Consider the following 25,410-nt stretch of genomic DNA (forward strand, 5'->3'; position numbering starts at 1 on the left):
TTTCACTCTCTAAAGCACCCACTCTGTATTATGGCTTACCAATAGCTAGCTACTGTATATTTTATTAATACTATGCTTTGTAGTTCAATGCCACTGTAAACTATGGACCATTTATATAAATACATTTAAAAGAAAAATTGTTTTATTAGCAGTTATGAGTTGGACTACTGGGTCTAAGATCTACTGTATCTGCCTAATGCCTGGTAGGACTACATCCTATACAATTATGCTTTTTTAAAAAAAAATTTACCTCTTGGAGGTAGGCATTGCATAAAGAAAACCTACAACAAATATTGAAAACTCCAAGACCAATATAAATGCTACAATATAAATGCTTATGCTACAATTATTACCTCTATATAAATAGATTGTATAGGATCTTACAATATACTTTAAAGAAGCAAGAATGCTCACATTTCTGAAAAGTCTTCTACGGTTGAATGAAGGTCACTGCACTGCAGCTGCACACATTGCTATTTACATCACATCCTTTCTTGTAATAAGATTTTTTATTTTTTTATTTATAAAGTTGTGCGGATCAAGGTGATGTTGACATTCTGCAGAAAAATTACAAATTAATCAGCTCATGCAAACTTCATTCAGGTTGTGCATCCGCTTTTGCAATCTTGGTTAATAACAGTAACTCGTCATCACATGAAACTGACGTACAGGAATATCAGCAAGGGGCTGGCTGTGTGTTCATTAGTTTGTTCATGTGAGAAAAACAATTTATATACCATAACAACAGCTGTCTTAACCACCAAGCATGTGATTTTTCTTCAGACTGTTATAAATGACATCGACAGTCAAGCAAATTTTAGCCCCTTGTGGGAGAAAAAAAAAAAAAAAAATCAGTACAGGATTATCACTTATTTATTATTGACTGTTATATTGTGAATAATTTTTGACACCATAATAAAGGCTGCATAGAGTATTATGGTGTCAAATATTTTGTATATAAACTAGAATGGAATGCCATTCCATTCCAATTTAAGAAATAATCTGTTGACATTGCAGAGCACAATGATCAAAAGGTATTCTTTTCTCCAACTTTACTGACGATCAAATCAGTTTTCACAAAGGTGAGGCAAGCACAGTAGTGGTGCAAATATACTTTCCAGCTACATGGCTCTTTTTCATGTAACAAGGGCTTGCTTAACATGCAAAAATAAAAGTAAGTCTCACCTTTTTGGCATGTTATTTTGGCAGTACATTTCGGGCAATTTGGGTTTAGATGTAGTTTTCTTTTAGGGAGAGAAACTCTCCTTTAAAATTCAAATGGACAAATTAATATAAAAATACGGGAGGGTATATTTAAATGTTTATGTCAGTGTTCCAATTTGGCCTTGCGCAACTACCTGTATTGTGCAACTTTCTTAAACTGGGTTTACATGAAGTTTTTAGGTTGTGTTGAAGAATCGCAAATGCAGCCCGCTTTATTTAGCAACTTAAAAAAAATAAATAAATAAAAAATAACGGAAACAAAACTGAAAAGTCTAAGCTTAAAGCAATCAGCTATCTGATCACCAAACATGAAAATAACAAAAGTATGAAGGACAAAAAAAACAACCTTTCAATGCTCTCTTTCTTTCTTTCTCTTTCTTTATTTTGTTATATCAAATAGCTGTTTTTTACAGCTCAGTATTTTCTATAACCTTGCTTATAAAACAACTAAATTATAATGCAAGATAAATTTGAAACATTGAGTCAATGGTGTGCCATTATAAAAAAATAAAAAATATATAATTAAAAAAAAATTAAAGAAAAATACACTGAATTTTTTTTTTTTCATCGCAGATCTCACTTGTTAATAAAGAATTGCTTGGTACAGCCTTTAGTTACAGTAGAAAGTCGGACAAGATTACCTCACAAACGGGATCATCACTGCTGAAGTATTGTGAACTTATGTTACAGCTTTCAAACTGGTTGCTATGAAGAGGATTTAATGACCAGTTGGTTTATACTTTTTCTAATGTATTTCTTAAATAAACTGAAAATTAATCAAACTCCAATCACTGTTTGTACACTATACTATGACTTGAGCCTCCAGTTCTATAAAGCAATACTCAGTGAAATTAAAAACATATTTGAAAATATGTTTGTAAATAAATACTGCCCTGCCACTATATAATTTTATTAAATGTTCTGTCATATGTTTAAAAATGTTGTCATAATTTCTTTATCCTGTTATCATATTTACCAAGAAATTTGGGACAAAACTAATTTTTATCTCAGCATGCCTTATCTTAAATAACGTAAATTGGTTTGGGATACTTTTAGCATAGAAGTAAAGATATTTTACTAACGGTTTTATTACTGTATATTTAAATTATAACAGTAATTGGAAAATTGAACACTACCAGGAAGTTTCTAGGTTTATATGTTTATCTTGCTTGTTGTTTAGTCATATGAGAATCACTTGACCTTCCTTTATAACGCAGGTGGAGATCAGTTCATCTGATTAATCTGCAGTTCTATTACTGCTATTTGGAGGCACCCAAACTCGCAAATAAAAATATAACCCTTATTATTATTATGAATCATCATCATCACATGGTTCTACTGAAAACTGTCCTGTGACTATATTTGTATATCTACATATGTTCCCGCCCCCATATTTCCGATACATTATGCTACTTTTTTTCTTAAAAAAAAAAAAAAATGTAAATGTAGTTATTCAGTTGTTGAACTGTTTGATTCTGCCTAGTTTATCCTCCTTGATCAGGATACTTGAGCTTGTCATCACATCACAGTATAACAAACATACCATTTTCATGGACTGGCTCTCTGCAAGGCTTAGCACTGTAAGGTTTATACAGTGGTGGAGGAAGCGAAAGATGGGTCCCAGTGCAGGACCTTATTGCGGGCACCTTAATGTAACACTTGTTTATAAACATAAAACATGTCAAGTCAGTATTTAACAATATTTAATACCGCTCAGTGTGCCGTTTAATTATTATAATATAATATTATATATTCATATGTTGAGAAATTATTTGTCTATGAATGTATAATTATAATGTGAACATATTATATTACCTTTGTTATATAATTTCAAATGAACTACATTAGGTTATTTTTTTCTAATCATACAGTAACTTGGGGATTGTACCTTTTAACTATATAAGTAACAATTCACTTACATATTACACTGTCAGATAGAACAGTTTTAGTATACTTGATTTAATACTCAGTATATGTCAGTGAACCTTAGGTAGTTTAGATAAAATTGATTCCAGCCAGTGCATTTGTAGTTACAGAATGCCTTGACACAAAGCTAAAGGTGCGCCTGCACTGCTGCAATCAGTGATTAATGATTTTCCAAAATCCGCCACTGCACCTTTGAGAGAAGGACGACTTTCAGTGCCTCTGTCCCTGCTACTGTAACAGCCTGCCAATGCATAAACACCTTCCTGTTGGAGCCTGAAGCCCAGTGGAGAACTCCCACAGCATCTCACTGGCATACATTTAACATGCTGCTTGCTGAAAATCAGAATTTTTGGGCACCTATTCCTCAAGAAAATCTTTCCCCACCAAAACCTGAAAATGTATCATCCATTGTTTTTTGTTTGTTTGTTTTTCAACAATTAAATCAACATTAGTACTGAACAAATGTAAATGCATGACTTCCCCTTCCTGTGTTAACATCATAATGTACATTACATATATATATACAGACGTGCTCAAATTTGTTGGTACCCCTCCACAAAAAACGAAGAATGCACAATTTTCTCTGAAATAACTTGAAACTGACAAAAGTAATTGGCATCCACCATTGTTTATTCCATATTTAATAGAAATCAGACTTTGCTTTTGATTTTTTATTCAACATAATATTGTAAATAAGAAAACAAATGAAAATGGCATGGACAAAAATGATGGGACCGCTAACCTAATATTTTGTTGCATAACCTTTAGAGGCAATCACTGCAATCAAACGTTTTCTGTAGCTCTCAATGAGACTTCTGCACCTGTTAACAGGTAGTTTGGCCCACTCTTCCTGAGCAAACTGCTCCAGCTGTCTCAGGTTTGATGGGTGCCTTCTCCAGACTGCAAGTTTCAGCTCTTTCCATAGATGTTCGATAGGATTCAGATCAGGACTCATAGAAGGCCACTTCAGAATAGTCCAATGTTTTGTCCTTATCCATTCATGGGTGCTTTTAGCTGTGTGTTTTGGGTCATTATCCTGTTGGAGGACCCATGACCCATGACCTGCGACTGAGACAGAGCTTTCTGACACTGGGCAGTACGTTTCGCTCCAGAATGCCTTGATAGTCTTGAGATTTCATTGTGCCCTGCACAGATTCAAGGCACCCTGTGCCAGGCGCAGCAAAGCAGCCCCAAAACATAACCGAGCCTCCTCCATGTTTCACTGTAGGTATGGTGTTCTTTTCTTTGAAAGCTTCATTTTTTGATCTGTGAACATAGAGCTGATGTGACTTGCCAAAAAGCTCCAGTTTTGACTCATCTGTCCAAAGGACATTCTCCCAGAAGGATTGTGGCTTGTCAATATGCATTTTAGCAAATTCCAGTCTGGCTTTTTTATGTTTTTCTTTCAAAAGTGGAGTCCTCCTGGGTCTTCTTCCATGGAGCCCACTTTCGCTCAAAAAGCGACGGATGGTGCAATCAGAAACTGACGTACCTTCACCTTGGAGTTCAGCTTGTATCTCTTTGGCAGTTATCCTTGGTTCTTTTTCTACCATTCGCACTATCCTTCTGTTCAATCTGGGGTCGATTTTCCTCTTGCGGCCGCGCCCAGGGAGGTTGGCTACAGTTCCATGGACCTTAAACTTCTTAATAATATTTGCAACTGTTGTCACAGGAACATCAAGCTGCTTGGAGATGGTCTTGTAGCCTTTACCTTTACCATGCTTGTCTATTATTTTCTTTCTGATCTCCTCAGACAACTCTCTCCTTTGCTTTCTCTGGTCCATGTTCAGTGTGGTGCACACAATGATACCAAACAGCACAGTGACTACTTTTCTCCATTTAAATAGGCTGAATGACTGATTACAAGATTGGAGACATGTGTGATACTAATTAAAGAAACTAATTAGTTTGAAATATCACTATAATCCAATTATTTATTATCTTTTCTAAGGGGTACCAACAAATGTGTCCAGGCCATTTTAGAATATCTTTGTAGAATAAGCAATAATTCATCTCTTTTCACAGCTTCTTTGCTTTATTCTATGACATACCAAAGGCATGCAAGTATTATATGATAAAATAGCTTTTAATTTCATCACTTTTCAGGAGGAATGAAGCAGTATTTCAATGAGCTGTAAAGGTACCAACAAATTTGAGCATGTCTGTATATTATATATATATATATATATATATATATATTGTAAGATAGCGGGTTGTGAGAGACAGCAGGGAGGGGGTTAAAACCTCCCTGCGAGAAATGCACCTTTTTGTTTAATTTGTGTTTCATTGTTTTGTTATTTGTTCAATTGTGTCATTTAGTTTGCTAATTGTTTTATTATTTAATTATCATCCGCACCTGGGCATTATTGGAAGTTAGGCCCAGGTGCGGGGTTTAAAAGGTGAGCAGGCAGTCTGTTCGGGGCTGCAGAGTGGAAGGAGGCAGAGAGGTGCGCTGTCTCCAGGTAGCCAAAGGAAGAGAGAAAGAAAAAAAAATAAGTGCGGTTTGAAACCGGTGTGTTTGGAGAAGGGCGGGTAAACAGCATAGCTGTCCCGCGTTAGTCAGGGTGTTCCTGCAAGTCGAGTTAGTGCTCAAGAGGAGCTAGGTGTTATTTTGCTTTTGTATTTTGTTGGTGTTATTTTTGTGTTTATTAAAAAATTAGCGCGTCAGCGCTTGAAAAATCCATTTCTGTGTTCCTGGGTTGATTCTTAAAGGGGCAACGAACCCGAGTGAGGGTGAGTCCTTTACATATGGTGGCAGAGAGTGTGGGCGCCCCTAAGACCCAGAAGATGGATTTATTGCAAATGATCGAACAGATCACCAGAAATGCCGTTGCTCAGAAGGAGCAACTTGAGAGATGGAGGAGAGAGATGGGGTTGGCACCGCAGAAAAGAAGAGAGCCAACCGAATTGGAGCTGTTACTCCAAAAATGGGAGCAGGCTAGCGGAGCTCCGCAGCCTCCCGAGCCAGAGGGGGAGGAGCTGCCGCTGCCAGAACCCAGAGAGGAGGAGCCCAGGGGGGAGGTGAAAAGTTTACCTCCACCACAGCCCCGACCACCGCCCCTACGGTCCAGTCCGGCACCGCTGCATCCAGTCCCTCACCCTTTGCTCCAGGACACCCGGCCGGTCTTCCCGGACCTTCCTGCGCTGGACCTTGAGCCCAGGAGTGTGCAGCACTGGCCACAGCTTTTCCCCTGGTCCCCTGCTCCGCTCTTCCCGAGCACCCAGACGTCGCTGGGCTGCTGCCAGACGTCGCTTTTGCTCCCCCTGTTCGCTGCTTCGCTTCCCCTGGGTGATCGGACGTCACTGCGCCGGTTCCCAGGGGAAGATCTCTGCCCACTGCTGCATCCTCCAGTGCCGCGGTCTACGCTCCGGTCGCCCCTGTTGAGCCGTTGGGTCCCCTTGTCGCCGGTGCGAGGTCCCTACCTGGCTGAGCCGGGACGTGGACCGATCCACCCTCAAGCCTGCCCGTGGGAGAGGGCAAGAAGGGACATTTATGGACTTGAGGGTGGGTGGTTGTGTTTTAGGGGAGGAGGTGGCCGTCTCGTGGCCTGTGTCTTGTAAAGACAAGGGGGGGGAAATGTAAGATAGCGGGTTGTGAGAGACAGCAGGGAGGGGGTTAAAACCTCCCTGCGAGAAATGCACCTTTTTGTTTAATTTGTGTTTCATTGTTTTGTTATTTGTTCAATTGTGTCATTTAGTTTGCTAATTGTTTTATTATTTAATTATCATCCGCACCTGGGCATTATTGGAAGTTAGGCCCAGGTGCGGGGTTTAAAAGGTGAGCAGGCAGTCTGTTCGGGGCTGCAGAGTGGAAGGAGGCAGAGAGGTGCGCTGTCTCCAGGTAGCCAAAGGAAGAGAGAAAGAAAAAAAAATAAGTGCGGTTTGAAACCGGTGTGTTTGGAGAAGGGCGGGTAAACAGCATAGCTGTCCCGCGTTAGTCAGGGTGTTCCTGCAAGTCGAGTTAGTGCTCAAGAGGAGCTAGGTGTTATTTTGCTTTTGTATTTTGTTGGTGTTATTTTTGTGTTTATTAAAAAATTAGCGCGTCAGCGCTTGAAAAATCCATTTCTGTGTTCCTGGGTTGATTCTTAAAGGGGCAACGAACCCGAGTGAGGGTGAGTCCTTTACAATATATATATATATATATATATATATATATATATATATATATATATATATATATATATATATATACACACACACACACACAGTAAATATGGACTGGAGAGGAGAACTGTAGTGGAAAATTATTGACCCAAGGGAAGACTATTGTTACCGACAGGGGGCTTGTGGCAGGGCAGACGGCGAGCCAGAGTACGCTGCCCTAGTCCAGCCTCCAACATGCTGATTGCACGAAGGAGTTGCTCTCTTGACAGACGTGGCATACTGTTTTTTTTCTGTGATTTTCTTTCTTGCTTTTATTCAAGCTTGCAATTCAACAGCTGAACTCACTCCATATCCAGTGTCCAATCAACTGTCTCACTAATTAGGCGATTAAGTGCATATGCTTCAGTCAGTCACTCAAGTATGTCATGGTCAAGGATGAATGATCGAGTGTTTAAAAAGAAACCAAAAACATTTTGTCCATCATTTATATACCTTAATTTTTTTTTAAATAAATGTGTTATAATAGTGATAAGTTTTTTTTGATGCTCGGTATATTTAAAACTTTGTAGTGAAGGCTAATGCCCAGCCTACGTTTTGGTATTTTGGTTAAACCTTTTTGTTTTGGCCCTTGAGCTGGTTATTTTGTTCCTGTTTACTGTGTTTGTGACTTGTTTTGTTAAACCTTTTTATTTAGCTCTGTGAGCAGTGTTTTTGATTGTACAACCTTTTGTTTTTGTGTTTAAAAGTCTCTGTCCCTGCTGATACCATCTGGGCCCACAACGCTACTCTGTCACTGGGCTATAATGCCCAAAGCCGTATGCTAGAAGTTTCAATATGATAATGTAGAACCTAATTCTAGAAAAGTCTAGAATGTAGTGTAGGAGAGCAATGTGACATTAAACCCTGTTTCTTCAAACAAAAAAAATGACATTCTTGCTGACTTCAGTTCAACATTGGTTGCTAGCTGGCTTTAAAGCCAAAAGTGGAATCATAATCTTTTCAACTGAAGCATAATCAGCAACTTACATTTCAAATTCCAGCATGTGAATGGTATTGGAGATTACTACAAAATCAGCTGTGCAGCTCTCTAAAATGCTGTAGCTAGCTTGTTGAGCTAACATTTATTAAACAGGGATTAAAACTACCATATTAATGTATTCTAAATTTTACCTTTTTCAGCGTCTTTCGGCTCTTTAAGTTCTTTCTGTGCTTCTTCAATTTTATCTGCAGAAAAAAAAAAATCCTTGTAATTTCTGTTAAGATAAATGATTAATACAGAATTCAGATTATTATTATTATTTGTTTACTTAGCAGACGCTTTATCCAAGGCGACTTACAGAGACTAGGGGTGTGTGAACTATGCATCAGCTGCAGAGTCACTTACAACTACATCTCACCCGAAAGACGGAGCACAAGGAGGTTAAGTGACTTGCTCAGGGTCACACAATGAGTCGGTGGCTGAGGTGGGATTTGAACCGGGGAGCTCCTGGTTACAAGCCCTTTTCTTTAACCACTGGACCACACAGCCTCCTATAGATCCATTTGATGTTATTATGTTTGCTGTGACAACAACCCAATTAAAAACATTATTTTTCACCGATTTGTGCTTTCACTTAACCTAGCACAACAAAGACAGAATTTGAATTGTGGTATGGGAATGATACAGGCTGGAATATGCCAACATCAAGAGTCAGTTGAGATGAGCCATGTGGCTCACAATCAAATGTTGTGTGGTATAGTAGAAATTAAAATTGTATTATATTTTAAATCCAATTGACATTTCCTTGTCTCAATATAAGGGTTTCCTTTTCACTTTAGGGATCTGGTTAGCAAAATGTCCAGATGATTTCAATACCATCCATAAAATCAGCACAAGCACAAAAAGTACAACAAAATGAATGTGTATTTAATATATACACACAGTTCAATTGAAGCTATAGTACAACCGACAAGCCAGTTGGCACCATTACTTTCTACAATAGCCAGAAATTATCCAAGAGCTTTAAAAAAAAAAAAAAAAAAAAAAAAAAAAGGCCAATTTATTCACTGCAAATAGCAAAGTGTAAACTGCTGAAACACGAGAGGAAGGTCATTTATAAATCTTCACCAGAAAACAACTGAGTGCCCCCAAAGCATTCCTGAACAAAGCAAGGGCACTGTAGACCTGCAGTGCATCCTGCTACTGACAGATTGAGAAGTAATACACAGTGCTCCCTTTGTGCTAACCAATTATTTTCTCCATGCAGAAAGCAGCTTAATGTCAAATTTTGCAATAGTACAGGTACTTAGATATCTAATTTAAACTGCAGCCTTAGCACTCCCAGAATAAACAAAATGCAGTCTCTTCACTGGATGACAAAAAAAACACTGGTTATAACTTATAGATGTTACTGATCCCCTGGACTGCACAGAGCACTATTTTAAAGTGTTAAAAATCCAGATCTTGGAATTAAAACTGTTAAAAAAAACAGACACATGTTTATACATATGAATGTGGGCAAAACAATGCTCATTAGTTTAGTTTTCACATCCAAGTAATTAAACAATGCAAGCTACTGCACAGCCTGCAAAACACTAATGGAAACAAGAGAAAAGCAAGCAGACATAGAGAATATTGTGGAGTTGACCAAATATACTGTTTAATAGTATATGATGGGCTGGTCAATGGACCAGACTTCCATAGATCTGGATCAGAGCACTCATGGCATCCAGTAAGCTTTACATTGTATACTGTCAATATTTCATGTTAATATGATATTAACACCTTATTTTACTTACCTAACGATATCTTGGTCTTAAATACAACATATACAATTACAGGTTTCTTAAGCTGACATTCTTGATCTGTGGTCAATAAATACATTTTATATACATGGTTTACCAAGAATGAGGGGATTAAGCACATTTACATTTGTGTATCACTGGTATAACTCAGAAAGGGAAAATAGAGAGAATGGATGTTCTATGTTTCATCTTAAAATAGCTGAAAAAGGCTATTCGAGTAGAATAATTTGTAACTTAATGAGCAACAATTGTTTTTTTACACAACAGGAAACAGTTGCAAAATATATAGTAAATTCTACAAAAAAAAAAAAACAACTTTTGTAACGTGAATGTACTGAATGAATGTTATGCACAAGAACAGGCATACAATACATGTTTATGGTAATGTATGCTTTGCTTCATTGAATTGATGTACAGTAATATAACCATCAATGGGCTGTGACCATGTGTATATACGGGGGGATTTTCACCATATACAGGTGTGGTGCTTGCTTTGAACTTTTAAATATTTGTTTCTCTTCTCCATTACAGCAATGTTTACCAGTACTTTCTAGTCCAGTGTAGAACATTTAATGTTTTTTTTTTAAACAAAATTGTATTGTCAGCAATATTAGACTACTGACAAGTCAACGATTACTATTATTTATTTTTTTATGTGCACTAGAACAGACCATTGAAATTGTGGGCTTGCCCTTAGTTTGAAATCAATGATTTAGCAGTGTTACAAAACATACCCTTTTCATAGAATGGCTCTGTAGCGAGTCTGCTTTTAAATTACAGCCTTACACTGTTCAGTAGTGTAGATTTATCAAAACACACAATCTGTGTTTTAAAACATCTCTTTCTGCCACAGCAAGTTACAGGAGGTCATCTGGCGCCCTTTGTCTCATTCACTTTCAAAATATGAGCTCCCCCCTACCCCATCCTGGCGGCCTTTGATAATGCAAAAATGTTAACAATAACATGGTTTTCTCTTGTGCTTTAATCACCCCAGTTCTGGAAGATTCCGGATCTTGTGTGTGAACACTTTCAGGTGGAATCATTAATGAGCTTGAGCGTGGTGAGCGTGTTAATAGATTGCAGCATGGGCAGGTTTTAATGCCCGCAGAACCCTAGGAACTGTGAAAATGCTTTTGATGTGAAGAATACAAGACAACAAAAAGCTGCAGAAAAAGATGAAGCCAGGCTAGATGGTGCTGCTGGTTAATATGGCTAATACACTCGTCTTTTGTCCCTGGAGGTCTGTGTTGAAATCTGTAAAATGGGTAAAATTCACGTCACAAACACACCAGACGAGACTGCCCCCTCCGAGCAGGCTTGAGGCTTGTGGGGATGCTCACATTGTTGTCTTTGCATACATAGAGTTGACTTCAGCATCCAGCACCTTTTATTCTTGCAAAAATCTAATCACAAAAAAATCCAAACCATGTCAGCTAGCTGAAGAAGATTTTGCACTCTACAAAAATGCCTAAACAGGTCATCACAAAATATACAGATTACAGTAATAAATAAGTAACAAAATTAAACAAATAATTCAACAAGAAGTCTTCTGTCAATCTCATTTATGTATTAATTAGTTGGTGTTAAAATCCCCTAAAATTACACTCACTATGGAAAACGAGTGTACACACGATCTGTATGGCATTAAAAAGTCTAACCAAGCAATGCAGCTAAAGCATTTGAAAGCCTCTTCATTGGCTTCCTGCTTTCAAGTATACTCTCATGACCGACTGACTTGTTCCAGTCGACTAACTGTAGAGTATTACTATATTAATGGAATTCTGTTCATATGATTACCTGTTCTTGCTCTGCAGTGCAATGTTCATTTTATTTCTTTATTTAAAAAAAAAAGTATGTAATTTGATGCATTTGTACTTTATACAGAAACAGCCCAGCTGTTTAATTAAGTGGTGAATCCACAGCTCTTGTCAAATGGATTCACTTCACATGAAGGTGACTGAGCACACTTAAATCTACAGTTCTCTCTGTCAGGTAACAACACGTAGGTGGAAATTGCGTAAATGTGTATATCCTTTAATGAAAGATGTGCAGATGTGACAATAACCATAATTATATGGCTTAATAACTGTCCATAAGTTAAAAACACAATACTGGTGCACTAATCATGTGACTTGTAAAGAATATTGTGCCCCAGCAAAAAAGTGCAGAATTTAATAAGAAAATTCATCAACAACACAAAAATACATATTTATGATTAGGAATCAATAATCTCAAAATAAAAATTAGAAAGAGAAACACAGAAACCAGTGTAGTACTTTATCCCCTTACAAATTAGATACTTCTCAGATTTACACAAAATACGCAAACCTGATACATGTTTTAAACTAACACGATGGCTTTTTAAAAAAAAAAAAATGTATATTTATAGTATACATACCAGGCAAGAATAATGTAACTTACTTGAAACCTATCGAAAGATGTATTTTTCTTATATTCATCAGTGATTTATTCCAAATTAAAAGGGCCCCTTGGTGTCCATAATCAATGAAGAAAAAAAAAAATGTGTTAGAGGAACGTTTTTCTGATTAGACTGACTGTAAGCGATGAAGTCAAAAAGGGAAAAAAAGCAAGCAGGATTTGACTTGGCAAAAAAACATTTTGGTTTGCAGCCAGATGACTCTTTCACTTCCTTCTAGACAAATGTATTAGCTACATACTGTACACATGTCACTACCTGCAGTAAACACTGCTGCAAAAAAGAGGTAGAGAAAGCACTTGCTTCCGCCTAACAGAGAGAGAGAGAGAGAGAGAGAGAGAGAGAGAGAGAGAGAGAGAGAGAGAGAGAGAGAGAAGAGGAACTAACCATAAAACTCTGACTACATATGTAACAGGGATGCCCAAATACAAAATCAGTTGGTTTGCTGCTTCCTCTGGTCGAGCACTTACCATACTGATATAAACAAATTGAAATCTAAGTTATACAAAACCATGATATAAATCATTTCACAAATCCATTTATATTTTGTATTATCTTTACTATGATTTTTCTAAAGCAAAATAATAATATGGTTGACATGTATCCCCCTCCCCTTAAATTGTGTGAGGTATCCTAATTTATTTTTTATTCTGAGAATTTTTTAACTAATTAGCTGCAGAACTAGTGATATATACCAAAGACAAGACCTGGCTAATCAAAACATTGTCTGAGCCATCTAGAACTATAAAGCATTTCATCGTAAGAAATGTAACAATAATACTAGATGACAAAGTGTGATAGGGAGCGAGAGGATCAGAGCTGCAAATCTCCTTCCTGACCTAAGAGGGCGGTAAGCAGAGGTACTCACATGCCTGTACCGAGACAGGTCAGCTTGGAGAGAGGGGCAGAAACGGCCATCTTGGTGCAGGGCGGAATGACCATATTAGGGGACAAGATTACTATGATCAGCTGTGCTGCATTAGACAACTGGCAGGTGTGCCGAGTTGCGCTGATCATGGGGTGGAGTCTCCTAGTATATAAGAGCTGTCATTTTGTAAGTGCGGGGCCTTAGAGGTAGCACTGAACCTGTGTTGCTGAGCCGTGTGTTTGTTTGTGTGCCACGTGTTTTTGCTTGTTTATCATCAGGACCAGGGTCAGAGTGATCTGTCACGCTAAGGAACTGCCGCACTACTGCCAGCAGTTTCACCTTGGACATCACACACCCCGCACTATTGAACTGGACACTTAAGCACCTAAGCACCTGCAATTTCCACCACACCGAAAGTGCACCAAAGAGCTGAGAGCTGTTTCTTTGGACTATGCTCCCCGTCAATAAAGTACACCTCTCTACCATTGTTGGTAGTGGGGTTGTTTGCACGTGTACCTGTGACTCTGCGACGTCTGTTCCACCACCACACCGTCACACAAAGCCACAAACACAACCAATCAAGGTAAATGACTGAATTTCAATTGAGGCCAACATAAGAACATAAGAAAGTTTACAAATGAGAGGAGGCCATTCGGCTTGTTTGGTTGTTAGTAGCTTATTGATCCCAGAATCTCATCAAGCAGCTTCTTGAAGGATCCCAGGATGTCAGCTTCAACAACATTACGGGGGAGTTGGTTCCAGACCCTCACAATTCTCTGTGTAAAAAAGTGCCTCCTATTTTCTGTTCTGAATGCCCCTTTATCTAATCTCCATTTGTGACCCCTGGACTAATGCCTATAAAATGTTTTATTTGTGACAACAATTTAATAGAGGCAGGCACCAAGTTTGTTCTTAATCTGATAACTAATACTATGAGGCCGACGTGTGTTGACTGGTATTCTCCAATCAGCAGAGATCCAAGTATTGCACTGCAGTGGAACTCTCAGAGCATTAGGCAATTTGTCTCGGGGAGCTCCCCCCTTTAGCAGCGCTACGGAAACAGAATAAGCTGCACAAATAAACAGCAAACGTAAGCTTTATATGTAAGGGAAGCACTGGGAAATGGTATTTAATTGCACTGCTTATATTGCATTGCTCATGAAGGCATTTCAGTCTCCAAAGCATTCCTAAACCATAAAGGAAACACCATTTCTTTGAAAGAAAATGTCCTCTAAAAAAGGCACAAAGAAATCCTTCTAAATCAAATTAAATCAATCTGAACAAATATCTTAATTTTAAGCAATGAAGGCATGTTTCTGTACACATATAAACACACAGACTAGGGTTTCTCAAACGGTGTCTAAGACAATGTGCTGAAATTGTGTTGGAGCTGGCCAGCATATCTGCTAAAACATATACATTACTGGCTCCATTACCGGGAAGTTTAACTGTAAAGATGGTAATACTATCTGGTAATGAAATATACATGATATATGCATATGATATTCTGAGCAACAAGGTTTTTTTTTTTCCTCTTGAGAAATGAGATAAAGATTCCATTATTAAATGCAAATGCAGTTTCTTGTCATCTTGGTTTCTTACTTTGTGTAACCTCAACAGTTGCTAAAATTTTGTTTAGTTAACAAACCTCATAAGACTGTGGTTGAATTCCAGTTTTGTAAGCAAACTACACACCACATTTTGGAATCTGGATTTCTTTTTATGATTTTCCCCAATATGGTTATTCCTGTATTTCACAAAACTGATACCAATTCATCGTACTTGTTCTTCTGAACACAGTCAGCAGTGCTGTGAGTGTGAGTGTGTGTGTGTGTGTGTGTTTTCTATTCCTGAGAAGTTCTTTATTTTCTTGGAACTCCTGTGCCCTGGAGCAACTTATTCCTCAAGTGTGTAGGTGTAGTGGTTGACAATGCCATATATCATCTGTACTGAAAATGACTATAATGCCTTAAAACTCTACCCGCCATTTTCCTTCAGCAGAATTTAACCCTCTATGAAAACTTGCAGCCTTAACTTTTAATAGCACTTTCAGGCTTACAACATCAAATGCAAGCTGACATTAAAATGACAGAACAATGCCAAGAACAACCAAGAGATATCAAGTACCAATTTAATTTGAATGTAAAGAAAAGAAATTAGAGAGAAAAAATCCCATTCATGCAGAGACGGGTTTAAAATGAACTTGCTTCAGATTCCAATTAGTTGGACAGGTACATACTCCCACATGTTCTCAAAAGGCTCCTACAGCAACTAGATTCCTTTCCTTTTAACAATCAGTTCTGTTGTACAGAAAAAAAAAAAAACATACTGTAACACTACTACTCAAAAACCAGCTACTTTTACTTTTAATTTACAGAGGCACTGCACATTAGATTTTTTAAGTTGTACTAATGGAGTTCAACCCTTTACTCTATGTGGGACCTGGTTACCCCACGATTATGATTACACTGTGGAAAGACGATTGCTTCACCCACAACAAGATTCTCTGTTACTGTAATATCTAGACTACAACGTGCATTCTTTTAAAAGTTTTAATCGGCATGCTACACACAGAATGCATGTTATATATGAGCGTGATGGGGTTCCCGCCCCCTTTTAGGTATTTGTATTATTATTATTATTATTATTATTATTATTATTATTATTATTATTATTATTATTATTATTATTATTATTGTGTTTGTGTGCGGACAGACGATTATTTGAGATGGGCGATAAGCCGGCTCTGATAATATGTAGTCGGCATGGATGAGGTTAAATTCCTCATCCCTATAAACCTCGTGGGAATGTAGCTGGAGCCTTAAAAAGGTCATTATTTGATTAATGGTTAATTAAGGCTGCAGCCAAAAAGAATAAAAGGATGCACTCCGGGCTCATATAGAGAGAGAGTCGAGGAGTAGAGAACGGGAGCGAGGACGTAAATGCAATAGTAGAAAGGAAACAAATGCTATATGTACTGGCTCAAAACCAGCACGATATTTGTTTTTCTAGTAGAATTATTATTTGTCTGTTTTGTTTTGCTCACAAGCTGTTTTGTTTTTGATAAAGTGTTTTATTTAATCTTTCATTTATTAAGTAGCTGCGCCTCTGTATCTTACGGGTCTGTGAACTCATCCACCAGCCGTCTTTGTGACAATGAGGCATGCAGTATAGATGTGTATCATAAATCACAACATCAATACTGAGTAGTCTTTTCATTTTCATTTAAAGTACGAGGCTAGAAATCCCAAGTAGAAGGCAGGGGTATGGGGGTCCTCCCCCAGCGTGGGTGCAAGTGGCAACGCCCCCCACTGAAACAAATTACAGGGTTTTTAATAGAGGTCCAAAATTCAAAATAAGTGTATAACTTTGCTCATTTTTTTTATGATTTTAGGCATTTAGATTTAGTTACAAAATAACGTATTTATATTAGAATTTTAAAACCACAAACTTGTCTTAGCACACAGTATATTTCAAAGTAAGCAAAGTTAACATATTTAAGCAATAATTACACACAGAAAAAGTGGTGAAAGAAAGACAGAACCAGACACCAATGAAACAGAGAAATTATATTTCAGGCACAAAAACAAACAATGTCACATAGATACCATAATACCAAGTGAGACAGAAGAGAAAAATGTGAAGCAATTTCTAAATTAAAGCCGATAACAAGCAGTATTAATTGATAGTGAATTTGAATACAGAAAAGGTAAGCCATAAGCTGTATTTTGTTTCCTATTTTTTCATGTATTCCATTAAGTTACACATTATGTTTCTAAAAATATTCATGGAACCAACCAGTCCTTACATTTATTTTTAGTCTTCCAAGATTCTGAGTATAAATACTAATGTTGCATTAACTACCGAATCTGAGAATGAATGAATAAATAAATAAATAAATAAATAAATAAATAAATAAATACATTTTAAAAAATGCGCTTGCGTAGGGGGTCCCGAGTGGCGCATCCAGTAAAGGCGCTCCCCGTGGAGTGCAGGATGCGCTCTAAAGTCTGGACGTCTCGAGTTCGAGTCCAGGCTATTCCTTTGCCGATCGAGGACGGGAGCTTCCAGGGGGCGGCGCTTAGTTGGCCGAGCGCCACCGGGGGGGAGGTAGGGCTAGGTCAGCCAGGGTGTCCTCAGCTCACCGTGCACCAGCAACCCCTGTAGTCTGGCCGGGCGCCTGCGAGCTTGCCTGTAAGCGAGAGCTGTGTTGTCCTCCGACGCTGTAGCTCTTGGGTGGCTGCATGGTGAGTCTACAGTGTTAAAAAAAAGCGGTCGGCTGACGGCACACGCTTCGAAGGACAGCGTGTGTTCGTCTTTGCCCTCCCGAGTCAGCACAGGGGTGGCAGCGGTGAGCTGAGTCTAAAAATAATTGGCCAATTCCAATACTGTTGATTTTACGGTTTTCAGAAGTTCGTTACTGTAGCATTTTCTGTAAACATTAAATGGATTTCTACAGTACGTTGTATTTTTTTTTTCTTTAATTTTTTTTTTTTTTTTATTCTGTTAACTGTTGCGTGATTAAAATAAATAAAAATAACAATAAATAATGTACTGGCATTTACCTGAACAATGTAGCTTGAAAGTAAAAGTCCAGTACATAAATATCAAGTTATATAGGTATATGAAATGGAAAAACACGGAAACTGCTTCAAGCGGAAAATCACTTTGGTGTACAAATTACACATACGGTTTATTAACGTAGATTGTATACACTCTATTTAAGACTTTCAATGTAATACTGTTGTAGCTCAATTTTGCCAGAACATGTTGCTACGAGAGGCACTCAGATCGATGAGCCAACTAGACAGCTGGTGAGTGTGTAGGCGTAAAAAGTTTCAATCTGAAAGCAAATGCAGTTAACCCATTTATTAATGCCTTCATTTTTTACTGTGTATCTATGTTTGCACCATGCCTTTTAGCACCCTAAGGGGCCCGGACACACATTTTTTTATTTATTTATTTAGACACGCAGTAGACAGCGTCACACCAGCGCGTCTATACCCAAGGGTCAGTTACATTTCCCGGGTAAAAGAAATAAAATAAAAAAATTGTACTTTATACTAAGCATTACATTTCGCACGAAAATATCCTCCCTTCCCCCACTGTTGCTCTTGCCTAATATACAAAGAAAATATGGCTGTGTTTTGGGAAGACATCAATAGAAGAGGAGATTCGTATTGTACATACGTTTGAACACACATTTCCATTTGACTTGAACTTCTTAAAAATGGAATTTAGACAGTTTTCTAAAAATAACGAACTTAAGTACCGTGTTTCGTGTTTGTGTGGGTGTACCTTTTATCAGTGATACGCTTTAAATCAACTCTCAAGACCCACTTGTTCTCGCTTGCTTTCCATGCTCTTTAAGCCTGATATCTGCTAATATCTGCTGTGTTGTTGCTACTATTTCATGTATTATGCTACTAGATAATGTATTATGCATTTTTCACTATTTAATGTATTTTGCATTGTTTTTTTTTTACTGTATATCATGTATTATGCATTTCTCTGTATTTAAAGTATTATGGATTTTCTTGTTGTTACTGCATCTTGTAAAGCACTTTATGATGGTGGTCCACTATGAAAGGCGCTATATAAAATAAAGATTGATTGATTGATTTTACAACATCCAAGTTCCCTAAGCAGCTCTGTTATATAAAAAAAGATGTCTGTTAAACCTACAGCTAGACGAACAGTATAAAATAAGATTTCAGCCATCTAAGAATTACCCATTACATGAAAAGTAAGATCCATATGCTGTGATTTTAGTTGCCAGCGATCTCTGTGTTATGCAATTTTTGTGGTACTCTGTACAACTTTCCTTTTCAAATTGTCATTCACTTTAGAGCACAGATTATCCCATAAATAAACGGCCCTTTACTTTGCTATTTCTATTTTTTTATAACCTTTTTTTTTATTAAGCAGCAGTTAAGTTGCTCCATGGAACAACAACAACATTTCTAACATAATAGTCACAACGCTTTCAATACACAAGCATAGCAGTGCAGAGAAATGGTTCCTGCTGCATGGAAAACCACCATCACACATTCCAGCTGTCGGTCCTGAGTGCTGAAGTTCAGGGAGATTTAAGGGCTTAAGATGATAATAATGAGAAGAAGAAGAAGAAGAAGAAGAAGAAGAAGAAGAAGAAGAAGAAGACGACAAGAAGGGATGCAGAGAAGCTTAGAAAGAATAATCAAATAATACAAAAATCCTAAGGATAGAGTTTAAGAAAAATAAATAATAAATTAAGCTCCCTGACCTTACTTTATTACCAAATTAACCTCATGTGCTGTAGCATTAACTACCATCGCCTTAGTTAATTTATAGATTGGCCAATGGGCTGATAAATCTACACATTTTCCGGTTAATCTATAGATGTACCGATTTTTACACATGAACCGTAACATATATACTAATAAAGACTGCCATTTATCTGTCTGGACAAGAAGTTTCTATAGAGAGATGTTTAATGTGGTATATTTCTACATTCTGTATATACTGCAGCAATATATAATTGTAACAACATCTGTATATAATTGTAACAGTGTCTGTATTGTCCCACAGAGATATAGTGTAGGTGATGTTAAATGGCATAAGAATTGTCTTCATGCTGAACCACAATTGTTTATTTACTTAACAAGTAATACCTTTCTGGTCTGCGCTTTTGGATCAACAATGACATCAGATTTATTTTTTCCAAGAGCTGGTTAATTTACTCAATTGTTAAGGGCATTCTTTTGTTTACAGTGAGTTAAGATAGATCCAGATCAGAGGAAGAAAGAAACTATCCAAGCAATAAGAATAGGGAGAATGTTTTTTTTATTTAGTTTTGTCTGTTGACAATTCATTATTCAAGTATTCAATATTTAACACATGCACATGATAAAGATAGGCACAGACCATATTCAGGAAAAAAGCAATAATGCACTACAGTAATGAAACACTAAAGAACACATTTCTTTGAAAATTCCGACAGGATCTGCTTTGACAGCAACCATTTTCTTAATGAATTAAGAAAGTAACATGGAAAGCCACCGCTCTGGGGCCATGAAATGTTTGTCAAAATGAGACATTCAGTAAAGACGACAAGGTAATGAAGAATTCTTGCCAAGTAAAACAGATCCGACGGCTCCATTATATGGCAATCCATCATCATCTGCTGTTGCGCTAGACAGATTACTCTATGGTGGTTCAGTGGTTCATTTTTAGTAATTTTAGGTTTACAAGCATAACAGATGCAGCGGGTATATTTGAAAATAGAGAGTAGTCACAGTGTGGTCAGGAGATAATCTGTATGAGCTCAAACTCAAAACCAGTACTAAATATTTTTAAGACATGCTACTTTTTTGTATTTTATTTTTTTTTAAATGTAGGAAAAATGTATAGACTTTGTACTCTGGATATCACCAAGTTCAGTACAAAAGCTGTACGTTCTGGCAATTTCACAGAAGCTGAAGTACAATTCGGAGCAAATCTCACCACACAGATTCAGTTTCTTGCCTAAAACCATTCATATTCTGCAATGCACATACAAATTTGATTAGAAAGGCAAGTAATGTGCAGTCTGATTTCTTCCACTTTCTTTTCATTAACTGACATAACTTGAAAAAGACATGCGAGTGGTAACATGGCATTGTAAAAGAACCAAACAAATACAACTGAAATACCTATAGACTGATCCCACTGAAACATGCAATTGTATAGTACACTTAAGCACCTTGACAAATACAATCACTGAACAGTTAGATGGATCAGTTTCTGTCATCATTAGTGAGGAGGCTTCCTTTTCGAAGGTCGAGAACAGTACTTCAACATCATCTGTCTAAACAGATGGATGCAATGTGCGCAGATCTACCTATACTGCATCTGCAATGTGTGTAATGTAGTTGAAGCTGACACCCTGGGATCCTTCAAGAAGCTGCTTGATGAGATTCTGGGATCAATAAGCTACTAACAACCAAACGAGCAAGATGGGCTGAATGGCCTCCTCTCTTGTAAACTTTCTTATGTTCTTAACAGCAAATACAAATCTCTTTCACAACAGACGTGGTCAAAGTTTTAACGAGAAGTCTTTATTAATGTCTTGATTGAAACGGTTTCATGTCAAAATATGTATCTAAGATATTAACATATAATAAATCTATTTTTGATTTGTGTTTGCCATATATCCCCATATAAAAAGACTAGAAGAGTTGCTTTTTTTTGTCCCCATGTGACAGGGGTGCACAATTCCGGTCCTGGAGGGCCGGTGTCCCTCCTGTCTTTTGTTCCAACCTTGCCCTAAATTACTTAATTGGACTAATTATTACCAATTATTGGTCTAATTAAGTAATTTAGAACACAGTTGGAACAAAAGTCAGGAGGGATCCGGCCCTCCAGGACTGGAATTGTGCACCCCTGCCATATGAGGTCACCGTGAATGAAATGGTTAAAGAGATGCTTACACACAATACAACAAATGGTATAAATCCCATTAATCTTTTTGCATCTGATAATTAGTAAAGAGCTTGATGATGGTGTAGGAACAAAACAGGTTACAGATTATTTAGAGCGTGGGCCAAAAACTAACCTGCTGGCTGTTGGTGGCATATTGTTGAGATTTGCTGTGTTAGGTAGATATGCTTCTAGCTTAAGATCTCCAACGTTGATGGAAGTGGAATGGGATGTATGAACTGCAATTCCTTTGTCCATGGAAAATTCTATATGTTTGCAATTTCTATATGATAAAACCATATATATGTATATATATATATATATAGTGATGATGTGTATGTACCAAACATTAATTTGGAGGCTTTAGGACCCTGGGGATAGCCACACACATTGTATGATAACAAATGTAACAATTGCTTAATTGTATAATTAATGGGCAAATGCTGATCAGATGCAAGTGATCAAGTGGGGGTTAAAAAGGTTTCAGTTTGTGTGTTCAAGGAGAAGGGTTGAAGTGGGGAGAGGGGAAAAACTGAACAGTGGAAAAGTGTGTTGGACAAAGAAAGATTTTCTGATAATGAAACAAAGGTACGGGTTTTTGACAACGAAGTTCTGGACGGTGATTTGGATTAGGTGATTTGTGGAATTAGTTTAAACAGGGGAACAGGCTTACCCTGCCCTGCATTAGACAGCACTACTGTTAACCAGTTTAGTTAGCACCTGAAGAAGGGCTAGGTTTTGTTTTGTGTTTTTGTTTGTTTGAAATATCAGTTTGCTAATAAACGTACGCCACGGCGTTTAAAGAGCACTTTCATTGTGTCATGTGTAATTAAAGTGACAGACACCTATTTGAAAGAACAACACAGACTCCGGCTGAAAAGGTCAAAATAAGTCACAATACTTTTTATATATATATATATATATATATATATATATATATATATATATATATATATATATATATATAAAACACTAGGTATTGTATTCGTTATTGTACATTTTTAGTTACAGTATGTACCGTAATTTGAGAGTAAATATTTAGGAGGATATTATTCATTGAGTCAATAATCTGAAACAATTTTAATTTGTTCTATATATTAAAATGTTAATACTATTTTCTGTAGAAGTAAAAAAAAGCCAACAAGGAGACTGTACAATGAAGACTCCTCCGCTGTTGGTTTCCCTGACTGGCAGTTCTTGTGACCCTGCTTCTATTTAAACTTCACACAAAGAAAAGAACAGCACAGTATTAATTAACAGCCTGTGCTTAAAGATAGCACTTTAATAGCTAAACGCTAATCAATGCTCGTGAAACATTTGATTTGCAGAAGCACAGACAGAAAACATAATACCAGCTCTGCTTTTCAGACTGATAAAGGCACACATAAAATCACCTGACCATGGTAGTCAAGGGTCTGATCATGCCCAAAAACCTTATGAATCACATGGAAAGTAAATAAATAAAAAATGTAAATACCTGGAAAAGAAGGGCTTGCCTAGTACAACCTCATAAATTATTTAATGTGGTTAACTGATCAAATATAAGCATAACTATACCGTTTTGTATTTAGATTTGAAAATCATTCATCAGCTTGGAATTTAAAAAAGCAGTATTTATCCTGCCTGTATATTTACTGTCTCTGGCATAGGGGGGGTTTTCCAGCTAATATCTACAGCAACACAAAAGATACATGCAGCTAAAGATACATGCAGCAAACACGTACAGGCACTGTGTGACAGGAAAACTAAGCATACGTTTCAGTGCATTTTTATTTGGAATTCAAGTCCAGTTGCATAAAGTCTGGCTGAGGATGAGGGGGTGGTGAAGACTGCGTGGGAGAAAGTCACAGCAAGCTGCCTCGTACAGCTCCTTGATGCATTTTGAAATGAACGATTAAGCCTGCAGGGAGCTTGCTCCATTGAGCGATGTGCTAAAGTGGGTGTCAGGGAACTCAGGAGGGAACTTGAACGTAAATCTATAGAGTTTATACCAATTACCTGTCCTTCATTATTTTATTACAAATTAGGACTGCTATAGCTGTCATTTTTTAATGAACTTACCCATATATATATATATATATATATATATATATATATATATATATATATGTATATATATATATATATAATAAAAGATAATAGATGGGCTTCAATGAGTTACAGGAAAATAATTCCAGTTAGGGTTTATGTGACGTCGTAAACTACAAGACCATTAGGTTGAGTAGTTTATAAACTGTCACAGAAACCCGAGATGAAATTTTATTTTCCTTTAACTCACTGAAGCCCATCTATTACCTTTTATAATACATGGATATTATCTGTGATAAAAAAAGACAAATAATGGGTGTTATGGTTCAAATTGCAAGTGAATTTAATGAATAATAGTAACGTAAATTAAAGGGTACATAAGGACCTTTTTATTTTATTGTGTTACATGTTCCTATGTGTTGCTACAACAGTTTACGTAAGGTGTGTGTATTGTTTTATTTTTTTATTTTGTTTACATATTGACCATTTTTTTCAACTTTTAAATTGCATTCCCTGCCTCAAGATGGCTTCCCATGTACCCGCATTGGCCGCTCAGAACTACATTTCCCATCATCCTCCTGCTCACTGGTAAATCCATCTCAGTTACTTATGCAATCAATTATTTTCTGTTTTGTATTTGTAATTAATTTAGAACAATTTGTAGATTTTATTTTTCACTTTGACATTATGGACTTTTTTGTGTTGATCAGTGGCAAAAACTCCTAATTAAATCAATTTTGATTCCATGTTGTAACACAATATAATGTGGAAAAGTCCAAGGTGGGTGAATACTTTTGAGAGCCACTGTGTGTATATATGTATAAGCGTCGTGGAGTACACTCAGATGCCAACAAAATGTGAAAACTTCGCAGGGGGGTGAATACTTCTGCAAACCACTTTGTGTGTGTGTGTATACATTATATATATATATATATATATATAGAATAGTACACAGTACAAGATAGAAAATACGACACCACACATGCTCTAATACTCTGCCTTATGACCCTGCAGACAGAATACTAAGAGGAGGCAATGTGTGCAACGCAGTCAACAATATTAACAGCTTTGCAAAAGAAAAAAAAAGTTACCTTTGTTTCATGCTTATGTGTGGGGGTGCTGTTGAAAAATTGATATGACAAAACCTTCAGGGAACTCACAGCATGACTGTCACTACAGCAATACTCTCTGTAGAAGATGACATATTTATTCTTTAAAGCTGGCAAAATCTTTTAGCAAGGCTGGTTTTCATATTCTTTCACACATTATGTAAGCCAATGTATGAGGAACACACTGCAATACACAGTGTACCCTATAACATATTTGCAAGAGTAAACAACAATGCTTCCATTTTATTACAATTTAGTTTCAGGGAGGATCAGTAATTATCATTTTTTTGCATTTCTAATATTATTATATTTATTGAACATTTGCCTTTGGACTTCTGTAAAACAGGACCCAATAAAATATCATAGAGTATTATTAAAGAGATACATTTCTTTATAATATTGATTTGAAATAATAATTTTTAACCATATAAAACATATGCAAAAGCAAATTGTTACATGTGCTGTACCCTAATTTAATAGGATTAAAGGCA

The 25,410-nt window shown here is 36.9% G+C and overlaps 1 protein-coding gene across 4 annotated transcripts in view; it reads right to left on the bottom strand.

Annotated features, from left to right (window-relative positions):
- LOC117394471 (zinc finger protein 40) overlaps positions 1 to 25,410 on the bottom strand; it is a 114,331-nt gene that overhangs the window by 45,560 nt on the left and 43,361 nt on the right. For 3 of the 4 annotated variants that reach the window (XM_033992808.3, XM_033992807.3, XM_059012737.1), the window contains exon 3: positions 8,425 to 8,478. The exons of the other annotated variant lie outside the window; for it this stretch is intronic. In XM_033992808.3, the coding sequence (XP_033848699.2) occupies positions 8,425 to 8,478 (54 nt within the window). The remainder of the gene's footprint in view (positions 1 to 8,424; positions 8,479 to 25,410) is intronic. 4 annotated transcript variants of the gene reach the window in all.

Source organism: Acipenser ruthenus, chromosome 3 (assembly GCF_902713425.1).
Source record: "Acipenser ruthenus chromosome 3, fAciRut3.2 maternal haplotype, whole genome shotgun sequence".
Classification (NCBI taxonomy): domain Eukaryota; kingdom Metazoa; phylum Chordata; class Actinopteri; order Acipenseriformes; family Acipenseridae; genus Acipenser; species Acipenser ruthenus.